We start from the raw sequence: 26,556 nt of genomic DNA on the forward strand, positions 1-26,556 counted from the left end.
ATAAACAATTTATAAAACAGGCAGATTGATAAAAGTAAATTAACATTAAGCATTTATAAATAAATAAGATGATGTTTTGCATATATTGGAAGGTTTTTTCCTTGAGCCTTGTTGAGGTAGGTTACTATTAGGGCCACTTACACATGGAAAAAAATGAAATTTGAAGAGGCAAAATGGCCTAAGGTTACAAACTGGTAAAGGGACAAAGCCAGAGTTTGAACCCAGGACTGTCTGCCCCCAAAGTTCTTAACCACTAGGTCCCTCTGTGAATGTATAGAATAAATGATCTGAAAAAGAAATGGAAAGATGACATAATAACTGAGGAAGAAGTAAGCTTTAGGAAAAAAGAAATATATTGACATCTGAATTGGTGGAAATGAGGGAATGATTGAAAGATATTAAAGGAAAGACAGGAGGTACAGAAGAACAGGAAGTGACAACATGCAAGAAAAGGCATACAGGCAAGAACTAATTATTCATGCTAGTGGATATGTGAGGAGGTGAGGAAGGTTGTATTTGAATGTATTTATCTCAAATTATATATGAGTTCATATTCAGAGTCATATGCAGGAAAGCATAGCCATACTTAGACATTCACTGATTGGTCTAACAGTTAACAGGGACCTACTGTGTTCAAAGCACAATGCTTGGTGTTAGAGTTAATAGAAATAGCTTATAAAATTGGGAAGAAGAGACAATTGCATTTTTTAAAAAGTAAGTAAAAAAATAGATAGGAAATATAAGTGCTAGATGATAAAGTCTAAGGACAGGGAGGCAGTTCCCTGATGACTGCATACCTCTGTCAAATTGTCGTGGGGGCAAATGGATTTGACCTCTGTGTTGATGGAAGGGAGAGATTTAAACAAAGGGAGAGGAGTGAGGAGCACCTTCCAAGGGTGATGTCTGCCAACAGTCAACACACGTGGTCAAAGCTGGAGTGGGCGGGGACCATACACCTGTTCATATGGAAGAGCCTGTGTGTACTTAAGACACATGGAATAACATCTTGGAGTCATGGGTAGGGGCTGGATAAAGGATTTTGAATTACAGTCTAAGTACTATATAGGTCAGTGATGGCGAACCTTTTGAGCTCGGCGTGTCAGCATTTTGAAAAACCCTAACGTAACTCTGGTGCCGTGTCACATATAGAAATTTTTTGATATTTGCAACCATAGTAAAACAGAGTCTTATATTTTTGATATTTATTTTATATATTTAAATGCCATTTAACAAAGAAAAATCAATCAAAAAAATGAGTTCGCATGTCACCTCTGACACGCGTGTCATAGGTTCGCCATCACTGATATAGGTAATGGAAATCTCTTCAACATCCCAATAATACATGCTTAATTTGGGAACATTAATATGTCTTTACACCTATTGAACTGGCCAAAATATTTTAAGGTAAGTTCCAGTACTACAACATGTTAAGGTAACCACAATACACTTCTGGTTGCACTGAAATAATGCAACCATTTAAAAATAATGTGGAATGGTGAATCCATAAAGATTATTTATTTATTATTATTTGAAGAAAAGTTTTTCAAAAGTCCTTGGAGTCTGGTGATAAAAATTGTGGCACAGTATTACGGTGGGATATTGGGTGTTCATTTGAAATTATAATTCTCAATACTATTAGCAATATGAAAAATATTTATGATATAATGTCAATTTTAAAAATTAAAAATGTCAACATTGCAACTGTGTTAAATCATACACACATACACATTCAGACAAGAACTGTAAGGAAACTCTGATACACTGGAGATGGAGGATATTGAAGAATTTTATTGTTTTCTATAGTGTTGTCTAAGGAAAAAAAGATGAGTAGAATGAATTGTGACAGAAAAGGAAAACTCAATTAAAAGAGTTGCATTGATCTTTTAGGGACTCTTAACCTGGATTCTTGAACTTCCTATTGTATGTGTTTAGGGGTTTCTGAATTTTCTTGAGTTAGCATTTCATACTTTCAATACATCCTTCAAGTCATTCATGACTCATCTATTGCTTGGACTACTAAAATAAATCTAAGGGAGTCTGATTTGTAATGTGTCCCACAAACATCCTTGTAACAATTGAGAAATGAAAGAGAATCCATTCATTGAGAATTTTTCTTAGAGCAGTTGGTAGATTTTACAATTCAGAAAAGATTTGAAAATGTGTGATTAAAAAGATCTCTTCCAGCTTGGGTGATTTTGGTGAATTTTGTTAGAGTAGAATTGTCAAACCTATTTTTATGAATGAATTGCTTCTGTATTATTCAAACAAGATTTCAGATGTCACAAGTAAACTCATTTTGAAAAAAAAATGAACTTAAATGTATTCTTATACAGAGATATATTCAGGGAAGATTAATTCTAGAAAAGGTGTGTGTGTGTGTGTGTGTGTGTGTGTGTGTGTGTGTGTAAGTGTATAATTAAAAAGAGGTAGGAAAAATTACTTCACCACTCAGTCACACTTCAGCAATGTCTTGGTTGTTCGAGGTCATTGATTACATCAACTGAACTTCCAGAAAATGGCTATAAATCTTGTTTTACACCTATAAAAGCAATGGGAATTATTTGCTCTGGGAACCTGGGCTGTATTTCTGTTAAATAATTTGGATATTACTGGAGATGGGAAGTCCCAGGCAAGTAGTTAGGTTGAATCTTATGAAATTATTGATGCTTGACCTTTTTTGACCTATCAAATGGCCATTTCGTATGGTGTGATACCTAATATATTTTCTATTCCTTACAACCTCCTTCTTTACTCTCCTCACTTCTACCCCTGTTTGGACTACCTTATTGCTGTTCTATTCTTTAAATTATCTGATACATTTTCATGTATATAAAGATAATTCTAAGATTTTAAATGCAATGCAGTTAGACATGTTTTAAATCTAGTGCATATTGTTTAATATATTGATAAATACATGAATTACCATAAAGGAACTCTATATAAAGTGTTACAAAGATATAGTGTTCAAGAAATTCTGGTCCATTTTAGTATTCTTGTTAAGGATGTGCAGTGTTCTGATAAATTTTATTTGAAAAATTCTTTTCTTTTTTTTTTTTTTTTTTTTAAAGTTTATAGTTTATTAAATCTCTCATGAAAAATCTGCACAACCATCACAGATAAAGTCACCGAAGAATCTTTACTCCTTCTGTAGTTCAATCTCCAGCTCACTTTTTGCCAGCACCAACGTTGGCCTTTGCAGTCCCCCTAACTTTCTTCATTCTGTTCTTGCGTTCCTTTCTCTGTTTTCTTGAGGTCTTCTTCTTCTCATATAGGCCATGTCTTGCAAGTCTGTGTTTGGGTTCATTTTTCTTTGCGTAGTCCAAGGAATCATAAATCATGCCAAAGCCAGTGGTCTTGCCACCACCAAAGTGGGTTCTGAATCCAAACACAAAGATGACATCCGGTGTGGTCTTATACATTTTGGCTAGTTTTTCCCGGATTTCTGTCTTGGGTACTGTTGCCTTCCCAGGGTGAAGGACATCAATGACCATTTGCTTCCGCTGAAGTAGTCTGTTGGTCATGAACTTCCTGGTCCGGATGGTTACTGTGTCATTCATGATGAAGGTTGGTCTTCAAGCAGCCAGGGAGGAAAAAAAAAAGCGAAAAATTATTTTCTTACAGAATCATTCTTAATTGTAATAATACCAGAATTTTTTTCAAAAAATAAATATATATTTATTATATTTAAAATATATATAATATTTTTTTACAAACCATTCTAAATAAATATATATACTCTAAATAAGGTGGGCCAGGAGAAGTGAGAGGGATATGGCAATTGAGAAAAAGAAAAGGAGCTGAGAAGTAATGAATGTTTTGATAGTGCACAGATTCAGAAAGAAAATAAATCTCTGCTGTTCTCTTGCAATATTTAAAAGTGTACCAATTCTTTTTTTGAGAGGGCAGAGATAATTCATATTTTATTTTTAAAAGATATGATCTACCAGAAACGTATAATGACCACAATTTTCTATGGCGTTAGCAACCATCTTTGAATTATATAAACAAAATCTGAAAGATTTGTGAACCATCGTAGTAGAGGATTTTAGCTTACATCTACTAGAAAAATAACAGATCAAGTAGACAAACCTAAAAACGTAGATGAAGAACAAATAATAAGCTCCATTATAAATATAAATATAAAATTTTATAGTCAACAATGAGGTGATATAAATGCTTTTCAAACATCTAACATACGCATTTTCGGTGGAGATGATATCACTCTTTGAGAAGTGAAAATTAGGTCTGAGAGGTACAAAAAAAAATGAGATATTGCAATAGTTTTTACCATCCCCTCCCCTCCAAGCTCAACTTTACCTTAAAAGATATCTTCTTGCTTTTTTTATTAGGGAGAAATTACATTAAATTTAAATTTATTTAATTAAAATCATATTGCTTAGTATTTCATTTCTTAGGGAGAAATTAAACTTAACATTTTCTCTCAATCTCCCTCCTTAACTCAGCATCACAATGCCTTTAGAATCTCGGCACTTTGCCTACCAGTAAATTATGAAAAAACAATAGGATGTCAGTCTTATGTGCCATCATATTATCTGTGGGGTTCCTGGGTCTCTGTACTGTTTTCAGAAACAGATGGCTCTTGTGACACTTTCACCAAATGCCCTGGCGCTTACCATGTCTCTACCATGCAGATCTGCATCTTTGAGAAACATGCCCATTAATGCCCGTGAACTTGTGGGTAGCATAGTATTTCACTAATTAATTCCTTTTTCCCACTCAGTTTAGAGGTACTTTAGCAAAATGTTTTATCTCACATGCAACCAGCTAATTGGCATCCTTTTTTCTCCCTGTAAGGGAACTCAAAAGAAAAGCATTCATCATTTCTGCGCTGGGAATACTTTAAAAATGTTGCAGAAAATTGACAATGAATGTGAACTTGGGCAAATATAAAAGCCTGTTAACTAATGACAAAAATAAAGGTCATGAAGGTAAATTAATAGTTCAGGGTAGAATACTTCCATTCTAGAAGAATGCCTGAAAGAATCATTGCTCATTTTCTAATTCATAGATGGTATTTATTTTTATTTATTTAATATAAATATGTAGCATCTCCTCTGTGCCAGGAACTGTTCTAAGTGATTTACAAATATAACTAATGTAATCCTCCTGGCAACTTTATGATAATGGTTCTGCATTACCCTCATTTTACAGATGAGGAGCCTGAGGCACAGAGGTTGAATATTCTACGCATGCATTATGGTATTTAGAACTATACAATTTGGAGAGAAAGTAACTGTTTCGAAACTGAAAATTTCTGGTTGTATCTATTTTAATAAAAGTCTATTTTCATAATTTTAGATTTAAATGAAGAATTGTATCTGTTAAGAGAACGCATTTGATTTTATTATGTATTTAAATTAAGGTGGGTACCAGGTCATAGCATGTAGAAAATCAGTTACACGTCAGACATGGATAAGCCTGTGCAGTCTGAAAGACTGCATATGGGAAACAAAAAGAAGATACATTTTGGTGCCGTATGTTGCCTCACCTGGTCCCCAACATGGACCTACCTATTTGAGAAGGATGTGTTAAGCAGAATGATGAGTTAATAGTCTGAGGAGTTTAAAATGAAATATCCAAAATTAAATTTTTGAAGACAAAGCAGCTTTTGTGGAAGGAGTAATAGCTGTCAACTTCAACTTTTCTTCATGAAAATATATTGCGAGGTGAAAGAATTACTTCAAAGGGCCCTCTTCTGCAGGGCAGTCCCAGTGGCACTGCTTTAAAGTGGACAATGCCCATTCTTGTCATAAAATGACAGATTTTATTATGGATTTTGAGGAGCCTAGGAAACCCAGCACCTCTGTTTGTCAGAAAATGTTTTGAGTAGTTACCACTGAGTAACTACTGTTGAAAAGTAACAGGTCACAGTGGGAGACAGAGCAAGAAATGGGCCTGCAGAAGCGTTTAGCGTTTAATGGGCCTGTGGCCGCAGTGAAGCAGTGTGCTGAAATAATTCTGATTAGGCTCGGTCAGGCAGGCTGTATAATCAGACGCGGCTCTCCTCCATTCAGCCCTTGCTGTTCAGAGCACAATCACAGTTTAAAGCACCATTTGAAGTAGTCCTTACACTGTTCTTTAAAATGCAGCCTTCTTTCCAATTCCTGCATGAGCCTTTCTGATACTTGTGGGAATAGCTAACTAGGAAAAGATAAGGTTATGTTAACATATTAACAGAAAAACATAGCCACATTCTACTTTCCAATGGGAATGTTTAGATTTATAAAATTCACTCCCAAGAAATGGTTGGAAAATACCAAAAGGGGTAACAGGTAGAAATCCTACTCTCCAACCAGCTTCTGGGACCACCAGTGTGTGGGATATTGGTGACTTGGGCAGCTGATTATTTGGGCTCCCTATCAGCTGGCACCACTAATAACACATACATAGAGCAGCAGATATGCCAGGAGGAAATATCTTTCAAGGCTTTCCCCCATATGCATATATTTTTTTTAAGTAAAAAAAAAAATCAGAAAATTATTTTATGATTTTCAAGTTTTTGTCAGCTAATGTAAAGCTAATTTGAATATGGTAAGCATGGGAGCAGCTGTGCAGAGGTAGGACCCAGGGAGGATCCTGATGTCTCTCCTGGGTTGGGCTTTAGAGGTCATGTGGCTGTGGTTGTTGTTGATCCCCCTGACAATATGCTTTGAGGGAGATTGTGTTACATTTTGGTTGTGCTTTTGTGAAGAAAAGCATTATTCTAAGCAGGTCTTTAGAAGTGCTGAAAAGAGCTTCAAAGAAATATCTCCACCCATTGTTCATGACAATTGCTATAATCAACGGGGAACAGATTTTTAGATTTGTTCTTAGGAAATGAATAACTGTAATAGAAAATATAGTAAATGGACACTTTCGTGGCCCGTGAATGACTTGTAAACCTGCTTTTTCTCAAAGTTTTTCCAGGAAACCTTAAAGCTTGAAAAATAATCATTAGAAACTCAAGCAAAAGCAGGTGGCTTAAGGATTCATGGCTCTGTCAATATTACTTTCTTTAGGTCTTTTTAACATGAAATATAACTCTGACGTATATATAGGACTCTAATGAAAATACTTGTTAACTATTTTTGTTTGTGTACTTATATATCAGTAATATATGACTTACAAGAATAATAATAATAATCAACATTTAACATTTTTTTACAGTTTGATAGGTAAATACAATAGAGACTAGAGAAGCCTAAAGGAGGAATGAAATTGAGAAATAAATAGGTAGGAGAAAAGAGAGAAATAAAAAGTTATATTTATTTAATTAGATCTCACATTCATTAATTAAAGCAAATAGAGTCTCTAGGCTACCACGGAAGGACAAAGGTAGAACTTATTGTTGTGAGTTATATGGATGGCAAGTAGATGTGTATGAGAAGTAAGTCTTGATGCTGAAATAAACAATTCGGTCTCAAGCAGTTACTGTGTCCTGTAAAGAAAAAAAATCTTTACACATGACCAGATAGGAATTCTAAAATGCTATTTTGATTTAATACTAGGTTTAAAACAAAGGAGAAATTATATAATGCTTTACATTTTCCCCCTAGAGGCGAAAATAAGGTGGTTTCTTTCTTAAAACAATGATACTACCAAACCAGAGCCTGTGTGTATTTTGCTAAATAATTTTGAGCAACTAAGCAGATTTTTCTAGCTTCTGAATGGAGACGAGGAAATGTTTAACCCCCATTGTATTGCCACAAAGCCAGGCTGATCGCCCTGGGAGGCCCCAGAGGTCTGAGGAGCTTTGGATTGGCTGCCAGAGGACTTTAACATTTCCCTGCACATGGTCAGGCCACAGCAGGTTCAGTTGCCAACGTTTTATCTGCAGAAATGTGCCGGGATGGGCACTTCGTTGAAGAGTTTTCTCTTGCGACTGGAGGGAGCGGGAGGCAGTAAGATAACTTCGTTTGTAAGGTAATATCTGTGCTTGTTTCTGTGCAGAGGGAAGTGATGTTTGACTCCTAACTGGGACTGATTGATTTTTGTTCCCACTCTCAGGTATCATTTTAATGATTTGTTTAAAACTGAAGCCAAAATCAGAGGTGTATTCCCACTGTAAAGGCTTGCTTGAAACATGTTCTCTGTTCATTGATTTGTTTTTATTTAGCGTGCTGATCTGGTTAGTGGAGTTGGAATAGAAGGTCAGTATCTCTCACAGAGCTTGTTAAACACTTAAAACAAGAACTTGGGCAAGGCAATAACAGATTTAGTTTCAAGTATTGTACTAATAAAATAAAAACACGGTGTAAAGAAAAATAAATGCTAGTAGGTTTGTGTTTGCTATAAGGGCACACCAATAGGGTGTGTTAACATGTAATTGCAATGTATTTTTGTCACTCTGTGTATACATATTTGTTCATAGTGTTATCATGGGCCATTTTTTTATATTATCCGAAGACAATTTCCCAGCCAGACGTATTCTCTCTTATCTGCTGCATTCCTGTTTGTTTGTTTGTTTTTATTATTACAATGCAGTACCTTCGTGCCCAAGCTTTATCCATTTGTCTTTTTAATTTAAAAAAGAATTACATTGTAATTCTTTCTGCACTAGTTTGAGAGTTTCCCCTCAGTTTCCTGTGTTAATTTTCCTGTGTTCCAGAGAATTCAGTGATCAAGAGGATGAGAAAAAGATTAGGGGCAAGTTTTTTTTTTATAAATGCTGTAATTGGATTTGTTAGCTTTAGCTCATGAAGTACCTTCAAAGATCACCTGTAAGATTATATGCACTATCTCAGTTTTTTGAATCATGAAATAAAACATCGTGTAATTATAGTAATGCAACAAAGTTCTGCATCTTTGAAAACACCCCTAACAATCTCCAATATCTGAATTTTTTTACAGCTGGACAATAGAGCAAGTGTATAGAAGACATTCTGCTATTTTCTTTTTCTATTCATATTTTCCGCTGACAGTAGTAAAGTAGCATTAAAATCACTGTAAAATTAACTTACATTTGTATATAGTGCTTTTCAGTATGCATTATCTAGTTTGATCCTCTTAACTATCTTCTGCAGAAAGGGCAGGTCTCCTTATTCCCGTCTTCAGGATGAGAAAACTGAGGTTCAGGAAGATTCAGAGCTGCACCCCAAGCAGAGCTGAATTCTGACTCAGGCGTTCTGGCCCGTGCTCTTTCCAAAACACCGTGTTGGCCCCCCGTACTGGCTGTTTGCTTTAAAGATCAGACTGTTTGAACTAAGCCCTATAATAGGAAGGCTCTGGCAACAGCTGGCGTTAGGTGGATTAAAAATAAAATCAAAGCCTTGGCTGGAAAGTGGAGTAATCAAGAGAGTGAGAGAAAAGGGAGAAAAGACACTAAAGCAGCCAAGAGATGTTTAAAGAATTGTGGGATACGGGCAACGTGATTCATGAGGTCCATGCTTCCTTTTCTCTCATCTAAACAAGTCTCCATCCCTCCAGCGCTTCTTTCCCTTGTCTCCTGTTTTGCGAAATTGGCCACGCTTCGTGACTCCAAGGGCACATTCCATTCCCAGAAAATACACTATCCAATCTATAAATCCTCCCTATATATGACACATGGCCCCAGGTCTCTTGTTTACCTGAATTACATTGGGAACAATATTTATTTCAAGTTGCATTCACTTGCCAGGTCTGCTTTCTTTTCATTCTGAATTTCCTTACTCTTTAAATAACTGTGCTGTGATGGTCTAACTCTACAACTTTGTCAACCCACTTCTCTCTGACTTTCCTGACTGCACTCTGGTTTTCATGGTTTCTTTCATTTTTTTCTCAGGAAATCTCATTATGGATACTAAATTGTATTATAGCCTCACTCTGAAATTCAGAGGAAAACTGAAATACTTTTCAAGCCTTGGCCCCAACTGAAATACTTGCCACCATGTTGTTAGTACAAATAAAGTTTTGCAGTGTTCAAAATATCCTGATGATTGGGAAGTCTTCATCTACTTTGGTACTGGCCAGATCTGTTAATCCTGTTACCTGTGAGGTCTGTGAGCACTAGAAAAGTAGAAGAGTAATCAGATGTGTCTTTTTGTATTAACTTTGAATGCCTCATCAAAAAACATTGTATATGTTTACATGTAGATTTTTATACATATTATATTGTTAACTAATTTTACATGAACATTTAGTGTTTTTTTTTTTTACAATTGAAGATTATAAAAAGAATTTAAAACCCATAATTTGCCCAGCTAGTGTGGCTCAGTGGTTGAGCATCAACCTATGAACTGGGAGGTCACAGTTCGATTCTCAGATTGTGGGCTAGTAGAGAGGCGTGAAGGAGGCAGCCAATCAATGACTCTGTCTTATCACTTATGTTTCTATTTCTCTCTCCCTCTCCCTTCCTCTCTCTGAAATCAATAAAAACATATTTTTTTAAATGGCCCATAATTCATATCATCCGGATATCTCTTAGTAATAATAAAGACATTCTAGTGATCTTAAGATGTGGATAGTACGTTCAGCTCTGAAATGATACGTAAATTTCCCCCTTGAGTCTTCCCTAAAACTAAATACTATTATCAGTCTCTTGTGTATCCTTCCAGGTATCTCTCTATGCATGTGCTAGCCAAAATTGACCTTTTAAGTATAACATTTCAAGTTAAGATTATTATCTGATCACTCTAATTCATTCGGTAGACATTTATTCATGTTCTCCATGTGCTAGACATTGTTTTAGGCACTGGGAATATAGCACGAACAAAAGCAGACAAAAATCTCTGTACGCATAAAAACAGCAAACAGAATAAATCAATAAAATTCGTAATATGTTAGATGGTGATTAGTGCTAAGGAGAAAGATAAAGCAGGGAAATGGGATATGGGGTTGGGTGTAGATTGCCATTTTGGACAAGGCCAGCCACAGAGGGTCTCACTGAGAAGGTGACATTGAGGAAGGCCCCGAAGCAGATGCAGGAACAGGAAATGGAAATGCTTGAAGGAACTAGGGCTCAAGGGTAGACCTCAAGTTCAGGAAAAAAACCACAATTTTTTCTAAATGTTAAGAGGTATTTTTCTCTGGTCAATCAGCCAAAATGAAGAAAAGAGAGATCATTTATTTAAAGTAATAATCCATTAATAAATGTCATGTTATTTCATTTATAGAATGGAAGTTCTCATTCCTGTTTATTCTGCAAAAAAAATGAGACTCAGTTAAAAAGTAAGAGTACCCCCAGCTACCTAGAGGAGCTGCCACAGAATTTCAAGAGCTCTCTGCTTGCACGTTCTTCCTTCACCGTTGGTCCTGAAGTTGCTAAGAACTTTTCCTCTGGGTTGGCTGTAAAGACGAACGTGTTTTCTTCCTTTTTGCACCAGGACAGTGGCCACTGTCACTTCCTTCCTAGAGTACAATGGAACTGCGCTCCAGTGTGGCCACCTCCTTTCTGTTCGTGAAGGGAATGTCTGCCCTTATTGTTTCGTGGGAATCAGGGCTTAACACTTAGGCTTGCCCGGTACCTGGAGTCTAATGAAAGTGGTCCTGGCTAAAGATATTTTTTAAAGCACTAAGTGTTACACACAGTTAAAAGGCAGTAAGCCTTTCTTTGGTTCATATGGACATAAGAGCATAGAAAAACAGGGTAATACTTTGCTTCAAAAACTGTTTTTGTGCATTCCTAGTGGGACTCAGCATGCAAGCAGATTTGTAGAGGTTCCTGAAAATCGAAGCTGTTGGCCTCTTCCTGGACTTCTGTGCCCAATGCAATCGCTCCTCACCCCACCCACCCCCACTTCAGGGGTGGGGCTTTCGCTCCACAGTCTGTGCTGTGGTGCAGTGCCAGTTGAAGAGTGGCAGGTGTCTTTACTGAGAACCTTGATAGAACCCTATCAAGCCACTTGTGCTTTTGGAGAGCAGTGTTCAAAACAAGACAACAGACCCAAAATGGAGTCACTTATGTTAATAAGACTTAACTTACAGTTTCAGCTCTCCTAGAAATGGAACCTTAAACCAGTCAATCAGGAATCGCTTTATCAGCAATAGTTAGGTAATCTGCCTGATAGACTCTTGCCATCCCCTAAAAGAAAGTAATCTAGTAACCAGCTGGCTTTTTTGCCTTGTTCCCAACTTCCTTCTGCCTATAAAAGTATTTCATTTTATATAGCTCCTCAGAGTTCCTTTGTATCTGTTAGATTGGATGCTGTCTGATTCAAATAGAGTTTTCCTCAAATAAACTCTTACAATTGTGTAATATGCCTCCATTTATCTTTTAACAGAGTTCACTTGCTGATTTGACTACATCCAAATGTGGCATGTTCTGATCCTTTCTAAGATGGTCTGATAGAGGGAAAATATTATTATTGACAGGAAGGGAATGGAAGGGAAGGTGTTAAAGAAAAAATACCTGCTGAGAAGTAATCCAAGTAAGAAACCACAGCTAGATGAAGAAGGATGATATTAATAATTAAAAGCCTAATGTGCCACCCTCATGGATCAAGCCACAAATATCTGCTCTGAACTGTTGTAATAGCCTTCTATGTGCCCTCCTGTCTCAGCTTACTCCCCTTCAGCCTATCTCAGCACAGTTGTTCAAACTGCCTGGAACCCTCACCTTACCTGCAAAGCTCTTTCCCAATGGCTCTCACCCTCAAGTCCCTCACATCTTTCCTCAAGGCACACCTTCTCAAGGAGGTTTATCACTGACCACCATATCTAAAATTGTAGCCTTTCCCTATCTTTGCACTCTCATCCTCTCACCATGCCTTATTTTTTCATTCCAACATATTATATTTACTTGCTTACTTGTTTTGCTTACCATTTGTTTCCACCCCACTAGAATATAGTAAGCCATGGGAGAGCAGGACTTCCTGCCTTCTTTATTACTGCTGTCTCCAGCACCTAGGACAGTGCCTGGGACCTAACAGCCATGGGCAAACTACGGCCCGCCGGCTGGATCCGGCCCGTTTGAAATGAATAAAACTAAAAAAAAAAAAGACCGTACCCTTTTATGTAATGATGTTTACTTTGAATTTATATTAGTTCACACAAACACTCCATCCATGCTTTTGTTCCAGCTCTCCGGTCCAGTTTAAGAACCCATTGTGGCCCTTGAGTCAAAAAGTTTGCCCACCCCTGTACCAGGACTAGGTCCTCAGTAGTAACTATTTGTCAAATACATGAATGAATCATGGAAATTTAACTGAGGAAGAGAATTTATATTCTCTAAAAGTAATGAAAGTCATGGATCACACACTTAAAAAAAAAAAACTTAAAATGAAAGAAGTAGACTGCCTACGCAGCCCATGTCTACTGATAGGCGTGTTTCCTGGGTATGCCAGAGAGTTGATTCAGAAAGGAAGGCCTTGGATTCTCCAATGTCATACTTTAATGCAAATGATGCTGGGAGTATCAATGCGAATAACGAAGAAAAAAAAAAGTGGTGGACATCGCAAATGGTTGTTTTGCTTCCAAAGTAATGATTTTCAAAGCAAAGGAATTCTGTCTCTGAAAATGCAGACTTCATTTACATTCTGATCTGTGCAGTTTGTCAAGCTCAGTGATCCAAGGTCAGAGGGCTCTTGTATTTGCATAGACCTTGCTTTGTTAATTTACCTCCTACTAAACCTCTGAATTCCTTTTTATGATGGTGGCATTCTGATGACAATAAAACCAATCTCTCATAACACCAGCAACATTTATACAGCACTTAGACAATTCCTAAGCGAATTGTCTCCAGAGACCTTGAGAGATAGGTCGGGATTATTAACCCCATTTTGTACTCAGAGGGGAAGTAATTTGCTGAATGTCACCTGGTAAGCTATTGAATTCATAATTTAACTGCTTTATTTAGAAATAATGGCTAGTTTAATACAGGTCAGGTTGCATTAAAGATGACCTCTTTTTAAATGGACAGCTTCATATTCGGACTTAACTTTAGTTAGTGACCTGGAACTAATAGTATTTCAGATTTCTGTAAGACCAGGGTTTCCAATTCTCTAGTTGGGAGACGGATCTAGAGAACAGGGAGATTTGAGACTCCCAAAGCCATTATGGTAATGACCAGGAATAGACCCCTCGACCCAGACACTACTACAGAGAAACTTGTAATGGTAGGCTTAGGTATGATTGGGGGTCCTCCCAAGCCATAATTTAAAGTCCTGTTTGAATTCCTGTGCTTTTATCTTTTTAAGTTAATAAAGTTCCCCTTGGTTCAAAAAACCCAGTGTAACTAAAATTGACAATCCGTGCTTGCATAGATAACCAAGAAATGAAGACAGAATCCTCATTTGGAGGTCCCAGGTGCCAGTCATTATCATGGGAAACGCAGGATCGACATTGCTTAAGCTACATTAGAGTTGTGTTTGGAACCCATTTTATTTTGTTTCTGTGGTGGTTCATTTCTTTTTCCTTCCAGAGTATTATGAAAAGACCTCAAATTCAGTTCAATGAACATGCAAACTAATCAGGAAGTTGTGAGGGAAAATAAAAGTGAGAGGACTACTTGTGAGTTCATGTCTGTAGCAAACTAGAGCATCTGAAGAGATTTGCCAACTTTGAAAACTAATAGTAAAAAAAGAGAAATGTCTAGTCTTTACCCAAATGTTTAAAAGTTTTTCAAACCGCTTTCATCTTTATAGTGATATTTGTTTAGTGCCAACAACAACAACAAATGTACAACCAAATTATATGTTTAATTTTAAAAAAATATTTTTTCTCCCTTCCTTTTATGGGAAATGCATTCATTCTTCTTTACTGCTCCTAAATCTGATTTACTGTATATTTATCCCTTTCTTTCCAATCTGACTTATTATTTGTAATACCTGCTAGGAATATGAACTACAGTTTTGGTAACAGTGGGTGGTTTAGTTGGGCCTTTAAAACTTTGCATTAAAAATCAGAAGAATTTTGCACATGAAATTTAAAAACGTTTTGTATCCAAAGTATATTAAATTGCTCAGACCAAAGTATAAATTGATAGAGCAATAAAATTGCTAGCTTTAAATCAACTCATATTAAACTTTACAATTAAGATCTTTGTGAAGCTTAAATTTCACAAAGTGATGGTAGTAGAGGCCTCTGCAAATGAGCTTTAATTCCCAGGACCTATGAAATCAAGGAGGCTTTGGTGGTTTATAATAAAATATAGCTAAAACATCCTTGGAAGCATTCTTCTGGCAATATGCATTGCCTTCTTAAGGTAATTTAAGCAGAACAACAAATTCACAGATCTCAGTTGTATTTGGTGAAAAGGTGAATTGTACAAATTATGTGGGTCAACTTTTCTGAAGTTTGAGAGATAGTTTGGAATCTATTTTGTTGTTCAGAGGTCAGATTAGCCTTTGACAAAAATCAAGTTTGCTCTTTCCTACCAGAATTTGAAACACAGAAATATCTGCCACCTACTATTGAATTTTTAAATCTGCTTAAAATAAAATAGTAAGTATGTGACTAACTTGATTATATATGAAAGGTGGAGTTTCCTTATTCTTTGCATACAGCAGTATGCCAGGCTGAATTTTTTCCCGCTCAACAGTAAATATTAGCATTGATACCATACTTTAAAGGAAGAAATACTATCTCTGGGTTGGATTCTCTGTTCAAGTTCTTAAATATTAATCAAATTGATGCAACATTTAGTTAAATGTCCATTGTCATCTTATGCTTTGTTTTAGTTTTACTTTGCTTTTGAATTTATTGGGGTGACATTGGTAAATAAAATTATATGGGTTTCAGTTATACAATTCTATAGTACATCATCTGTATATGATGCTGTGTGTTCACCACCCCAAGTCAAATCCATTATCATCTTTTGTTAATGAAAGATGCTTAAGTAATCATATTTTGTGATGCTTAATACACTTTCCTGTTTTATAAAATAGTATCGCTGTTTGTTTCCCTGACCCCCACCCCCAAAGTATCCACTTTAAACAGTATTAATCAAGTGTGAGCAACTTAATTTACCAGGCTTACAAATTCAGGTGTCTCACTGTTAATCAAATTCAGCTTTATTAGTAGATTATATAATAGAACTTAAAGAGATTCTATGTTTTGATAAACTCTAGAGAATTAAAAATTGGAGTGATGTTTATAGTTTCTTATTTGATCATGATAATTCTTTGATATGTTAATAACTATCTTTCATCTGAAAGCTTCAAAGAATTTCACCTACTTTTATAATTGTATAGGAATTTACTTGTAGTTCTTGTCCTCATTTTCAGTTGGTCATTTTTAGATTGTTAGAGCAGCAAAGTAAGTATTATTTTTGATCAAGTGATTCCTTCTTCCCTGTACTCGCCCCCCCCACCCCCCAGCCTCCTTAAAGTACATCAGTGGGTCCCACTGCCCTTAGAATAAATAAAGACTGAAAGATCTGTGAGGTGCTTGCTATGTGGCCAGAACCCCACCTGCTTCTTCAGCCTCATCAGGACCACTCTCCCTTCCCCTCTGCTCTGTCCACACTCTCCCTTCCCAACCTTGTTCATCAGATCTCAGCTCAGTCATCATTTAGAAAGACCAACCTCCTTGACTAAGCCAATTCCCATCACCACACACTCTGGGAGCTCCACACGTCTCTGCTTTGATGACTTCAAAGTTGATATTTCAGATTAATTTCTGTGATTAGTTGGTCAATATCCATCTCCTGCAGTCAACTCTAATCTTCATGAAGGCAAAGAAGGGTCTGGTTTGCTAAGGTTTTCATTGTTATTTTTTTACTGTTGTATTTCTGGTGCCCAGCATAGAGATTGGTAAGTGATGGACATTTAAAAAATATTTGTTGAGTATATGAGGGAATGAATAAATAAATGCTATATCAGGGCAGGACTTTTTTTATTCTGTTCATTACTGTACCTTCAGAGCCTAGAACAATGTCTGGGCCATAGTAGTTGCTCATTATATATTTGTTGAGTGAATTAATTTTTCCTGACTTTTCAAAAGCATAGAAAGTATTGATGGGATAGTGTAGGATGTCAGTTGATTTTTTTCCCACCTGTAAATATCCTATTATTCATTAACTTACAAAGTTAGAACATTCATAGCCACATTTTTTTTATTGTGGTAAAATATATTTAACACATGAATTACCATTTTAACCATTAAGTGTGCAGTTCAGTTGTTTTAAGTACATTCACATTGTTATGTGGCTATAACCAGCATCCATCTCCAGAAATTTGTCATTATCCCAGACTGAAACTACCCATTAAACAGTAAGTCCCCATAGAGCCATGTGATTTTATAAGACATTTTTGTTTGCTCTAGAATCTTTTTCCCCAGCACTTTACATGGAAGTTCAATATGTAAATATGTAAAGTTTAACTGTTTTTGCTTCTTTTTAAAAAAAAAACATATGTTATTGTTTTTTTACTGAGAGGAAGGGAGAGGGATAGAGAGTTAGAAACAGTGATGAGAGAGAAACATTGATCAGATGCCTCCTGCACACTCCCTACTGGGGATGTGCCCACAACCAAGGTACATGCCCTTGACCGGAATTGAACCTGGGACCCTTCAGTCCACAGGCCGACGCTCTATCCACTGAGCCAAACCGGTTAGGGCTGCTTTTGCTTCTTGAATAAGGTTGGGTGCCTACCCTTCCTGCGTTTCATTCTGTATCTTGGTTGGTGACATTATCTGGAGACTGTGTTTCAGGACAGGGACACCCAGGGGAGATTGGGGAACCTGGGGTTATGCTGGGGGACATCTTCCCACCCAGGCATGAGATCTCATCTCCCTAGTTCAAACCCAGAAGTCATCTTTGTTTCTTCCTTCCCCTCTTCACCAGTACTCTCTCTCTCTCTCTCTCTCTCTCTCTCTCTCTCTCTCTCTCTCTCTCTCTCTCTCCCTCTCTCTCTCTCTCCCCCCCCCCCCCCCCTCTCTTTCTCACACACATTTGTGGTATATCTCTCCTAAGACTTTGAGCTGCTTAATGATTGGGATCATATCTTACTTGTCTAGATTCCCAGAGCTCTGTAATGTTTGTTGACAGAGTGTTTTCCACCCTGTGGATGAAAACCTTTCCCAATTTTGCTTTCTTCCTGGAAGGAAATTGACAACATCACAAAGTGGTGTATTCACTGTTAAAGCATCATTACCCTCGAGGTGTTCTTCACCTTGTTGCTCACTATGGGTCCCATGACCACCTGCATCAGACCCCCTGGGCTTTCTGTTAGTAGGGTGGGTTTCCAGGCCCTGCCTACCCCTACTGAACCAGATTCTCAGAAACTTTCAGTCTTCCCCATGTTCTAGGTCCCGTGCTATTTTATATTGTATCATGTAAATCTTCTCTATTTGTATGGTTTATTTTAATGATTGTTGAAAAATATTTTCTCATTATCTGCTATAAAAATTCTTAGGACCTTCATATATTTACTGATAATGTAGCCTTCTTTAAACTTTTTCTTCCCTAGGAGAGATAAACATTGTTACTTTAATTATCTTTAATCAGACTTATTTAATATCCTTTTATTGCTTTTGCTCTACTGCTCTGAGTACACTAATATTTTAAAATTAAATATGTTTCTGTTAGATTATAGACACAGAGAAAGGACCAATGAAGAATAGATTCAATTTAAGCTTTCTATTATGTTTATGACATGCTGACTCTACTAGATAGGGCAGAGGTAGCCAGTCTAATAAACCCCCAAATTGTAGAAACTTCACTGGGTTAGAGTTCTGTTCCTTGAACAGTCTAGTGCTCGTAATGTAGATCATTTGTGTGAAGGGAAGGATCCCTGCTCCTCACCCTAGGGACCTATGCTGGCAGAGGCCAGGCCCTGGGACTTCCGGTCACACTGAGCATTGACACCCAGCCCGCAGTGGAGAGATAAGAGGGGTGGGAAAGACATACTTGCTTTTTAAGCATCTAGGGGAAGAAGTGGTACACATTAGCTCTCTGACATCTCACAGTCTCACCCAGATGCAGGGGGGACTGGAAATGTAGACCCTGGACAGGAGCCTCTTCCCCACAAGCACTCTCCATGTGACAGCTAACTATGCCTGCACACTGGACTTCCAGGTTTCTGTGTGTACTTACAGTAATTCCTCCAATAAAGCCACAAACGTGTGCCAATTATAATGTACCATGAAATGGCACAGCAATGTATGTGACAGTGTGCACTGGCAGATTTAAGATGGCGTATGTCCAACCTGACACAGATCAATGCAATTTGCCCTCTATTGGATGTTGCCCACCAGTCTCCAAGGTAGCAAATGATGACTCACTTGAAGCAGTCAAAGCTTCTGGACGTGGTCAGTCTTCAGTCTGTTTAATTTGGTTCACCAAGGGCTCAGTGGTTTCCTTTCCCTGGAAGGGTGAAGCAGGATGCACTTTGGTTCACTTGCAAGTTTCCCATCAGAACGGATCCCATCAGCCTTGCTCCTATCCTGACATGTAAGAGGTCATGGAGTTGGTCCCAAGTCCCAAAGAATTTATTAGCCTTTCAAGAGGCTAAAATTGGGGCTAGAAGCCAGGATCTTGTGTTCCTGGAACACCAGCCAGCCAGGGGGTGGTAGAGTTTGGCCCCTCTGGGCACCGTCTGGTTGAGGTACTAGTTGGAGAACCTGCTTTATTTCAGACCATGCTCTATGCCTTTTGGAATGGACTAGTTCTGTAGCCTGCTGAAATGGAGAGAACTGTGTTTCAAGATGATTTTGGCAGTTTCTCACGCCAAGTTGAATTAAGCTGCTGGACGACAGACATACCCCAGAGAAACCAAAGACAAATGCCAATTTTAATAGGGTTGTTTATCCTTTTCTCTCCAGTTAATAAGTATGAATGGACCCCAAATTCAGTCAAAAGATCATGTCAAAAACAGGAAGTTAAGAAAAAATAAGTGTTTCTGGGTTAGTCCATGATTTTGATACTACTGAAGTTTTGTTAAGACCAAAGATTAAAAAATAAATTTGTAAATTGCCATAATTTTAAAGTGATAAAAGCACAAAATAATTTTGCATGCTTACAGAAATATGTAATAGTGTAGGGGCATAAATATATTGTTACATGTAAGGTTTTCAAAATTGATATTCCAAAAAGTATTTCTTAGCTATGTTTACTTTTAAAGAGCATAAATAGGAAATAATTTTCACAGATGAAAACAGAGTGTGAGGGATCAGATACTTGATATTTTAATATAATCTGCCCTTTGCTATATCATCAATAAGGCCAATTTTTAGAAATTAACCTCACAGGAACCAAAGAATATGTATGTTTAAGATCCTTATAGTTATTCCAGAGAGTATAAACCAAATGAGATATTGAGGGTTAGTGCTTGATGATCATTTGTACCAACTAGTTTTTACAATAACAGATTTTCAGTTGTATTAAATGTTTTGGATTCTAACATTTAAAAAATTAAAAACAAAAATAATTTCTGCAATATTTTCTTGTGCATCAATAATCCAGTCTACTTTGGAAAGATTAAGGGAGGGTCAATATTTTATTTTTCTATGAGTGGCTAAGGCAAGTACTCACTTTCTTGGATTATTGAATTTTTATGTGATACTTATGCGCCATTGAATTACTTTCATTGTAATTGGTTCATCATGTGTACTGTAGCCTTTGGGTTTACATTTTCCACCTAGATGTTACTCATCTTTTCTGAAGGCTACTTTTAAATTACATCAGATCTCATCTTGACCTTTTGATTTAGGATAAGTTGATTATATTTTGGTTAAAAAAAAGTAAACTCTTACTTGGTTATTGGAAAAATAACCCTTAGCAATGATGTATTACTCTATTCCATCAATCTAAATGTGTTTTAGAGTGATGAAAACCCATTGACACAGTTGTCAAAGCAAGAGTAATGAATGTAACAAAAATTCATTCCCTAGAAATGTTTGGCATACTTGCTGACATGGCAACACAATTAATACATAGTCTTCTGGTGGTCTTTGTAAAGCTTGAGGGTTTAAATCATCACAGGGCGGTTAAAACTGAAGCAGTGCTCTCTCAATAATAGCTAGGATGAAATAATGTTTCTACATAATGCCCATGGGAAACCATACCTATGCAAAACTACATCTGTTCTTCTCAAGGTGGGGTGCGCTGAATTGAATTATACTAACAACTATTCAAACTAATCAAAAGAACCACATTGACTCTTCTTTAAAATTTATGTTCAAAAACATCTTCTTCCACACCATTCCTAGTAGTATTTCTATTCCTGCTACTTTTGTAAAACATTATTAATAAAAAAAATATACTTTGCAGAGGGGCATAGAAATGATAGTGCAGTTAGATGTCACTAACAGCTGGAAATCACAGTCGCTGGAGAGGTAGTGATAGTTACCAGCTCAAGCTGCGGGGACTTCCCACTGACAGCTGCTGAGGTCTCCCCATTTGGGTCCTTCCTGCAGGTCCTTCCTGCAGGTCCCCCCTTCTCCCCTCCTGATCCTCTTAGTTCTTGGCTTCCTCAATACCTCTCTCTCAGTCTGATCACTCTTTCTGACAACTTCTGCCCTCCCCTTAAATCTCAGTGGCACCCCAACTCTAAGTTTATTATGTCCTCTCTCAAAAGCCATAGGGTAAAGATGAAAAAACTGCAAGTTTTATATTTAGACAGAAGCAGTATTGTATTACAGATATATAGGGTCATTTACTTAACCTCTCAGTGCTTCCGTTTCTGCCTCTGTGTTGAAGCAATAGGATAATTACAGAATTGGTGCATCACCTGCAATATGTATGCAGGGTCTGGGACATAGTAGTAGTCTATTATCTCTTCTAGGTAAAAATTACAGTAAATGTATTTTTATTGACATGTGTTTTTGATTGTTTCATTTCTCTATATTTAGCTGTGGCCTCTGGTCATCTGTCGAACAGATTTTCAGCAATTGCTCCACAGCAATGTGGTGTAGGCTCTTCATTCACAGTGAAGGTGCCAAATAATTAGGGTGAAGATTCCCCTAAAGGGCTTGGGTCAGCAAACTAAAGCACTCTGTACGTTTCTATTGATTTTACCATACACAGAAATTTGTTTTAGATGGACTTGAAGAAGGAAGGAATAGGCTACCCTTTTGAGTTGCATATACATCTTACCATGAATTTTTAGAGATGAAGGATTGTAGTATGCTTTGGCCAGGATTATTATTAGCTGAGGCTTGGTCTTGAGTCTCAGTAGGCAAGAGGAGGTGACAAGTTCTTTACCCTAATGAGGTTGGCTTGAATGACCTGAATGTAAACTACTCCATTAGGCAGGCTCTGATTCTCTTAAGCCCAAACCAGTGTCAGACATGAACATTGCAAGATGAAGAGAAAGATGGATCCAAGGCCGACATCCAGCAATAGGGAAAGAGGACACAGAGCAGTGTTTCTCGACTGTAAAGTATGGCACTGGGCTAATCTACCTGCCTCAGGTCCTGGGCAGGCCCCAAAACAGAGCTGAGTTGCCCTAAAGAGAGAGATGGTGGGAAGATGGAGAGATGGCTAGGTGGAGAGAAGAAAAATGAGACCACAGCCACATGCTGACCTAATAAAATTCTACCTACAAGATGCACTCACATATTGGGACAACAGAAAATCACAAAATTATTCCATTGATAAAGTAAAAAATGTGCGATACTATCAGCTGTCATGGCCAAATCAGTGTTCTTACCCCTAAATCGGTGTTCCATCTGTATATTCTGATTCTTCTTGGGAAGAGGCAAATGTGGGCTTAGGGAGGAGGCAGTTGTTACCCCGAGAAGCCAATAATCTTGTATGCTGGTAACTGAAACACCCCCTAAACAGTCTCCCTTTCCAATCTCTGCCCTCTCAGTCAGTTACAGTACTGACAAGTTTTCTTTCATCTTTCCTAAAATCTTCATTAGGTCTACATTGCTATCACGTTCAAGTCCAGACTCATAAATTAGGAGGTGCTCAAGAGGCCCTTTACACTCGGTTCCAGGTGACCTCTGCAGCATCCCCTTTTTGCCATATTCCCTGCCCCCACTCCCCTTCATCACTCTGCCTGTAGCTTCATTGCTCTACTAGATGACATCACCCATTTCATCATTGTAGTTACTTTGCTCCTGCCCTTCCTCTATTCAGAATGCCCTTTCTACCCACCTTTAAGGTCCAACTCTTCTGTTATCTCCTGTAGAAAGCCTTCTTTGATGCCCCCTTCTTTTGTGGTCTCATAATGTTCTATAAACAGTGCATTTTATGGTGATTGGTAGTAGTTCCGTTTTTCCCGCTAGCATCTGTACTGAGATCCATTATGGTAGGAAGCATGTCTTATTTACATTTTATTCTTTTTTCCTTATTCATGTTTAATACATTGACAGCTACATAGTAAGTGTTCAGTATGTTTGTGGAATTGCATTATTATTGTGGACGTAGCTTCAAATCCTTGTGGACTCTTTCCTGTATGCTTCTAGAGAGTTTTTTTTAAGTTGGAACTTTTAAAAATGGCTTTTAATTCCAAGGAAGAGCCACTAACCTTCACAACATTAATGTTTTGTTCTGATAAAATATCATTGCATCAAACCCAATGAACATCTCTATTAAGATTGGTTTTACATGTAATTAAGATAAACCTTTTTGCAGTTTAATACAGAAAATACTCTATAACACATGCATAAACTAAAACATCTGAGCTGATTACAGATCTTTTATTTTATTAAAGGAATCATTTGAGATTCATAGTTGTCTTAATATTTGAGTGCAGCCAGGAGTTCCTGAATTGACACTTGTTTCTTGTCTCTGAAGGATTTTTCAGAGGTTGATAGTATGACTTCTGTTTCCAAAAATTCAATGTCCAAAAAGCCACAGATCCTCCTTTAGAAAACCGTGATGTCACTGACTTGGTTGTCTAAAAAACCAACCAGTGAAACCTAATGCCCTCCGCTGTGATTGTACTCCATGCTGTCTTTTTCTGGCTCATTCTCAGCTGGAATATTTGCAAAGGAAACATTTAGGCTGAGGAGACAAGAGTTGGAGAGGACCAAGCTCTGGAGCTGTCCATAGCTGAGCCTTTGTCCTAGCCCAGGTGTGCTGCTCCTCTCTTGTCTATTCCCATCATTTACTTAGGACCCTCATTGAAAACTTGGGGCCTTTCAAAAACAGTCAAAAGAATTCCAGCTCTACTAAATGAACATTTTAAATAATTATGATGATAGTAATAATAATAACAACAAGCAGCCCACAGCAAGAAAGTATTTTCGCCACACTGTATAAAGCATTACGAAAACCTCTATTCCCCTAAACTGAAAAGAGAAAATAGACGTGACTCTTTGGGATGAGATCCATTAAGGGGATAGCCACCACAATTTTAGTTACCTCTCTGCTGTCACTTCTGATTGAAGCCAGCAGTGAAGTGTTTTGCCAAATCTATTCATAATTCCCTTACCGGGGTCCCCCTATAATTGTCTTTCCCATTAGGGAATCACTTGGAATTAATGTATTGACAATCTGCTGTGATTGATGACAAATGGCTTATTAACATTTTCCCCTACTCTTCAGCCCACAGAGCAATACTGAGAAGACACTTGGTTTTAAGTATTAAAAAGAAGAACAAAGTGTTCAGACCTTCAAAGGTAGGAGTTTATCTTCTTAAAACAATGGCTGGTTTGGCTCAGTGGATAGAGTGTCAGCCTGCGGACTGAAGGGTCCTGGGTTTGATTCCGGTCAAGGGCACAGGCCTGGGTGCGGGCTCGATCCCCAGTAGGAGGCATGCAGGATGTTTGAAACATCTCTCATCATTGATGTTTCTAGCTCTCTCTCCCTCTCCCTTCCTCTCTGAAATCAATAAAAATATTTTTAAAAAATAAGGGAATTATACCATAAAATGATTTGATTATATAATATTATTGCCTTATTTAATATGTTTTAATCCAGAGAGTATAATAAAATACAGAGTAGGACTATACATGCAAAAGCTTCTTGTCAAAAAGGATGGACCAAATACATAGAATACACAGTGAAGAAAACCAACCCTTCGTGTCCTTTCATAGTAAAACAACTTTGTTTTACTAAGTTATGAGTCATAAACTTCAGGAAATGGACAGTAGAATAAAAGCCTTGCTAGTAAACAATATTTTCTGAAAGAATTAAAGATTTAAAATGACAAGAAATCATTTACAAGAAAAAGCTTTCTTTTTGATTTAATCGTTTATCAAAAATCTCCCAAGAACATACCATCTGTACGTGATTTTTCTTGTTGCACAGTGAAGTCCAAGTAATACAAAAGTCCTTTTGGAAAGTTTGAATAGTAATTACTTTGATATGTGTGTTCTGCTTTGTAAATCCCCCCACCCCCTTTTCCTACCCCCACTGCTCACTCCGTTTTCATTTATTTAGTCACTTAGAATTATCAACTTTAGAATGGACTCTACCAGGCCTATGATGCCTTCTGAAAGGCCATTATTATAGTATTGAACTTCATGAAAAATATCTTACTTGGAGATCTGGAACACAGTTCAGAGAACCATATCTCAACCAATAATGGCTTTCTTAAAATTTTTATGAGAGCATGATTGTTCAGACATTTAGTCCTATACCTCCTAGGTTTCATTTGGCAAATAAACTTTCATGGACTTTAATTAAGAAAAGAAGATTGTATGCAAGATTTTGAGGTAGTAAAATATTCTAAACATGTCCCTTGTCCTGGAGAATTCTTTAATTGATCCATTCAGATGTTGTTTTGTATTTAAGAGGAAATGATTCATGCCTTATTTGAACTTGCTTACATTGTCTTGTATTGAAACTGATTTTATATAACTAGTTCTTATGCTGTTTCAGAGTACCACCAGAAATTCCCAAGTCGGTAATCTGTGAACTAAGAATGCTGCTTTGTAAATCAAATAACACACACTTTGCTTTGCTTGAAGAGTTCTTGAGAAGTAAAAATTAGTGAAGACTAACAAAATTGCTGAATTGAGTATGACAAATACCAAAAGAGCCTTAAAATCTGTATAAATCGCTGTTTTAATAGAAAGCTTTCTTATTTAATGTAAAATGTCTTCTTTTATAATGTTTTGATACATCTTTACATACCCCTCCAACAAGTGTCCATATTTCATAAAATAAAGAACACCTGTGAAGTAAAGCAATGTAATATGGTAAGACCCATCTGTCTGACAGGGACATGAAAGTCTGTAGTCACCAAATCACAGTTGTTAGGAACTAGGAATTAATAGTAATGATGTTAAGTAGAGTGACCCATCAATAAAACATTACTATCAGTAATAAGTTATTGCAAGTCCTTCTGTAGGTAATATATTGTGTGACCCTAGGAGAGGTAGAAAGATGGCAAGGCCAGGAACTTATCTGTAAATGGTTGTTTCTAGTAAAAGGAGAAAATACATGAAGACAAGGGCCAGGGAAGGGACCACCAGAAAGGAATACATCCGGCCCTTTTATGGGGACAGAGATGGGGCTCAATAAAGGGTGCTGTCCCACTTTTGAGGGTGCTCTCAGCTGGTTTCTGAGGGAGTTTACCTGGCAGTTTCTATTGTTTTCTATTTTATTCCTTGTGTGAGAGTTATTTGACTTAAAGTCTCTGTCTTCTAGACTAAGTCATAGTGAAAAGGTTCAATTCTACATTCTTCTCATTGATCTTTTTGGCCAGTCTTTTGTTAAATGAATGAAGTGAATTTTTAGTTGTCATGCACTACCGAAGCCACTAAAATATCTCATTTTATCTTTGTAAATGATTTAATCGGGTT

The 26,556-nt window shown here is 37.2% G+C and overlaps 2 protein-coding genes across 26 annotated transcripts in view; one reads left to right on the forward strand and one right to left on the reverse strand.

Annotated features, from left to right (window-relative positions):
• NRCAM (neuronal cell adhesion molecule) overlaps positions 1–26,556 on the forward strand; it is a 255,311-nt gene that overhangs the window by 97,030 nt on the left and 131,725 nt on the right. For 24 of the 25 annotated variants that reach the window (XM_036327473.1, XM_036327498.1, XM_036327472.1 and 21 more), the window contains exon 3: positions 24,353–24,426. The gene's annotated coding sequence lies outside the window, so the exon portion shown is untranslated. Of the gene's footprint in view, positions 1–7,841; positions 7,924–24,352; positions 24,427–26,556 lie in introns of those variants that run through there. The other variant, XM_036327475.1, reaches the window with a different exon arrangement.
• LOC118665983 (40S ribosomal protein S24-like) lies at positions 3,045–3,603 on the reverse strand. Its single transcript, XM_036327500.1, has one exon. It carries the CDS (start codon positions 3,555–3,557, stop codon positions 3,165–3,167), a length of 393 nt encoding a protein of 130 aa, XP_036183393.1. The 5' UTR covers positions 3,558–3,603; the 3' UTR covers positions 3,045–3,164.

Source organism: Myotis myotis, unplaced genomic scaffold (assembly GCF_014108235.1).
Source record: "Myotis myotis isolate mMyoMyo1 unplaced genomic scaffold, mMyoMyo1.p scaffold_m19_p_11, whole genome shotgun sequence".
NCBI classification, from domain to species: domain Eukaryota; kingdom Metazoa; phylum Chordata; class Mammalia; order Chiroptera; family Vespertilionidae; genus Myotis; species Myotis myotis.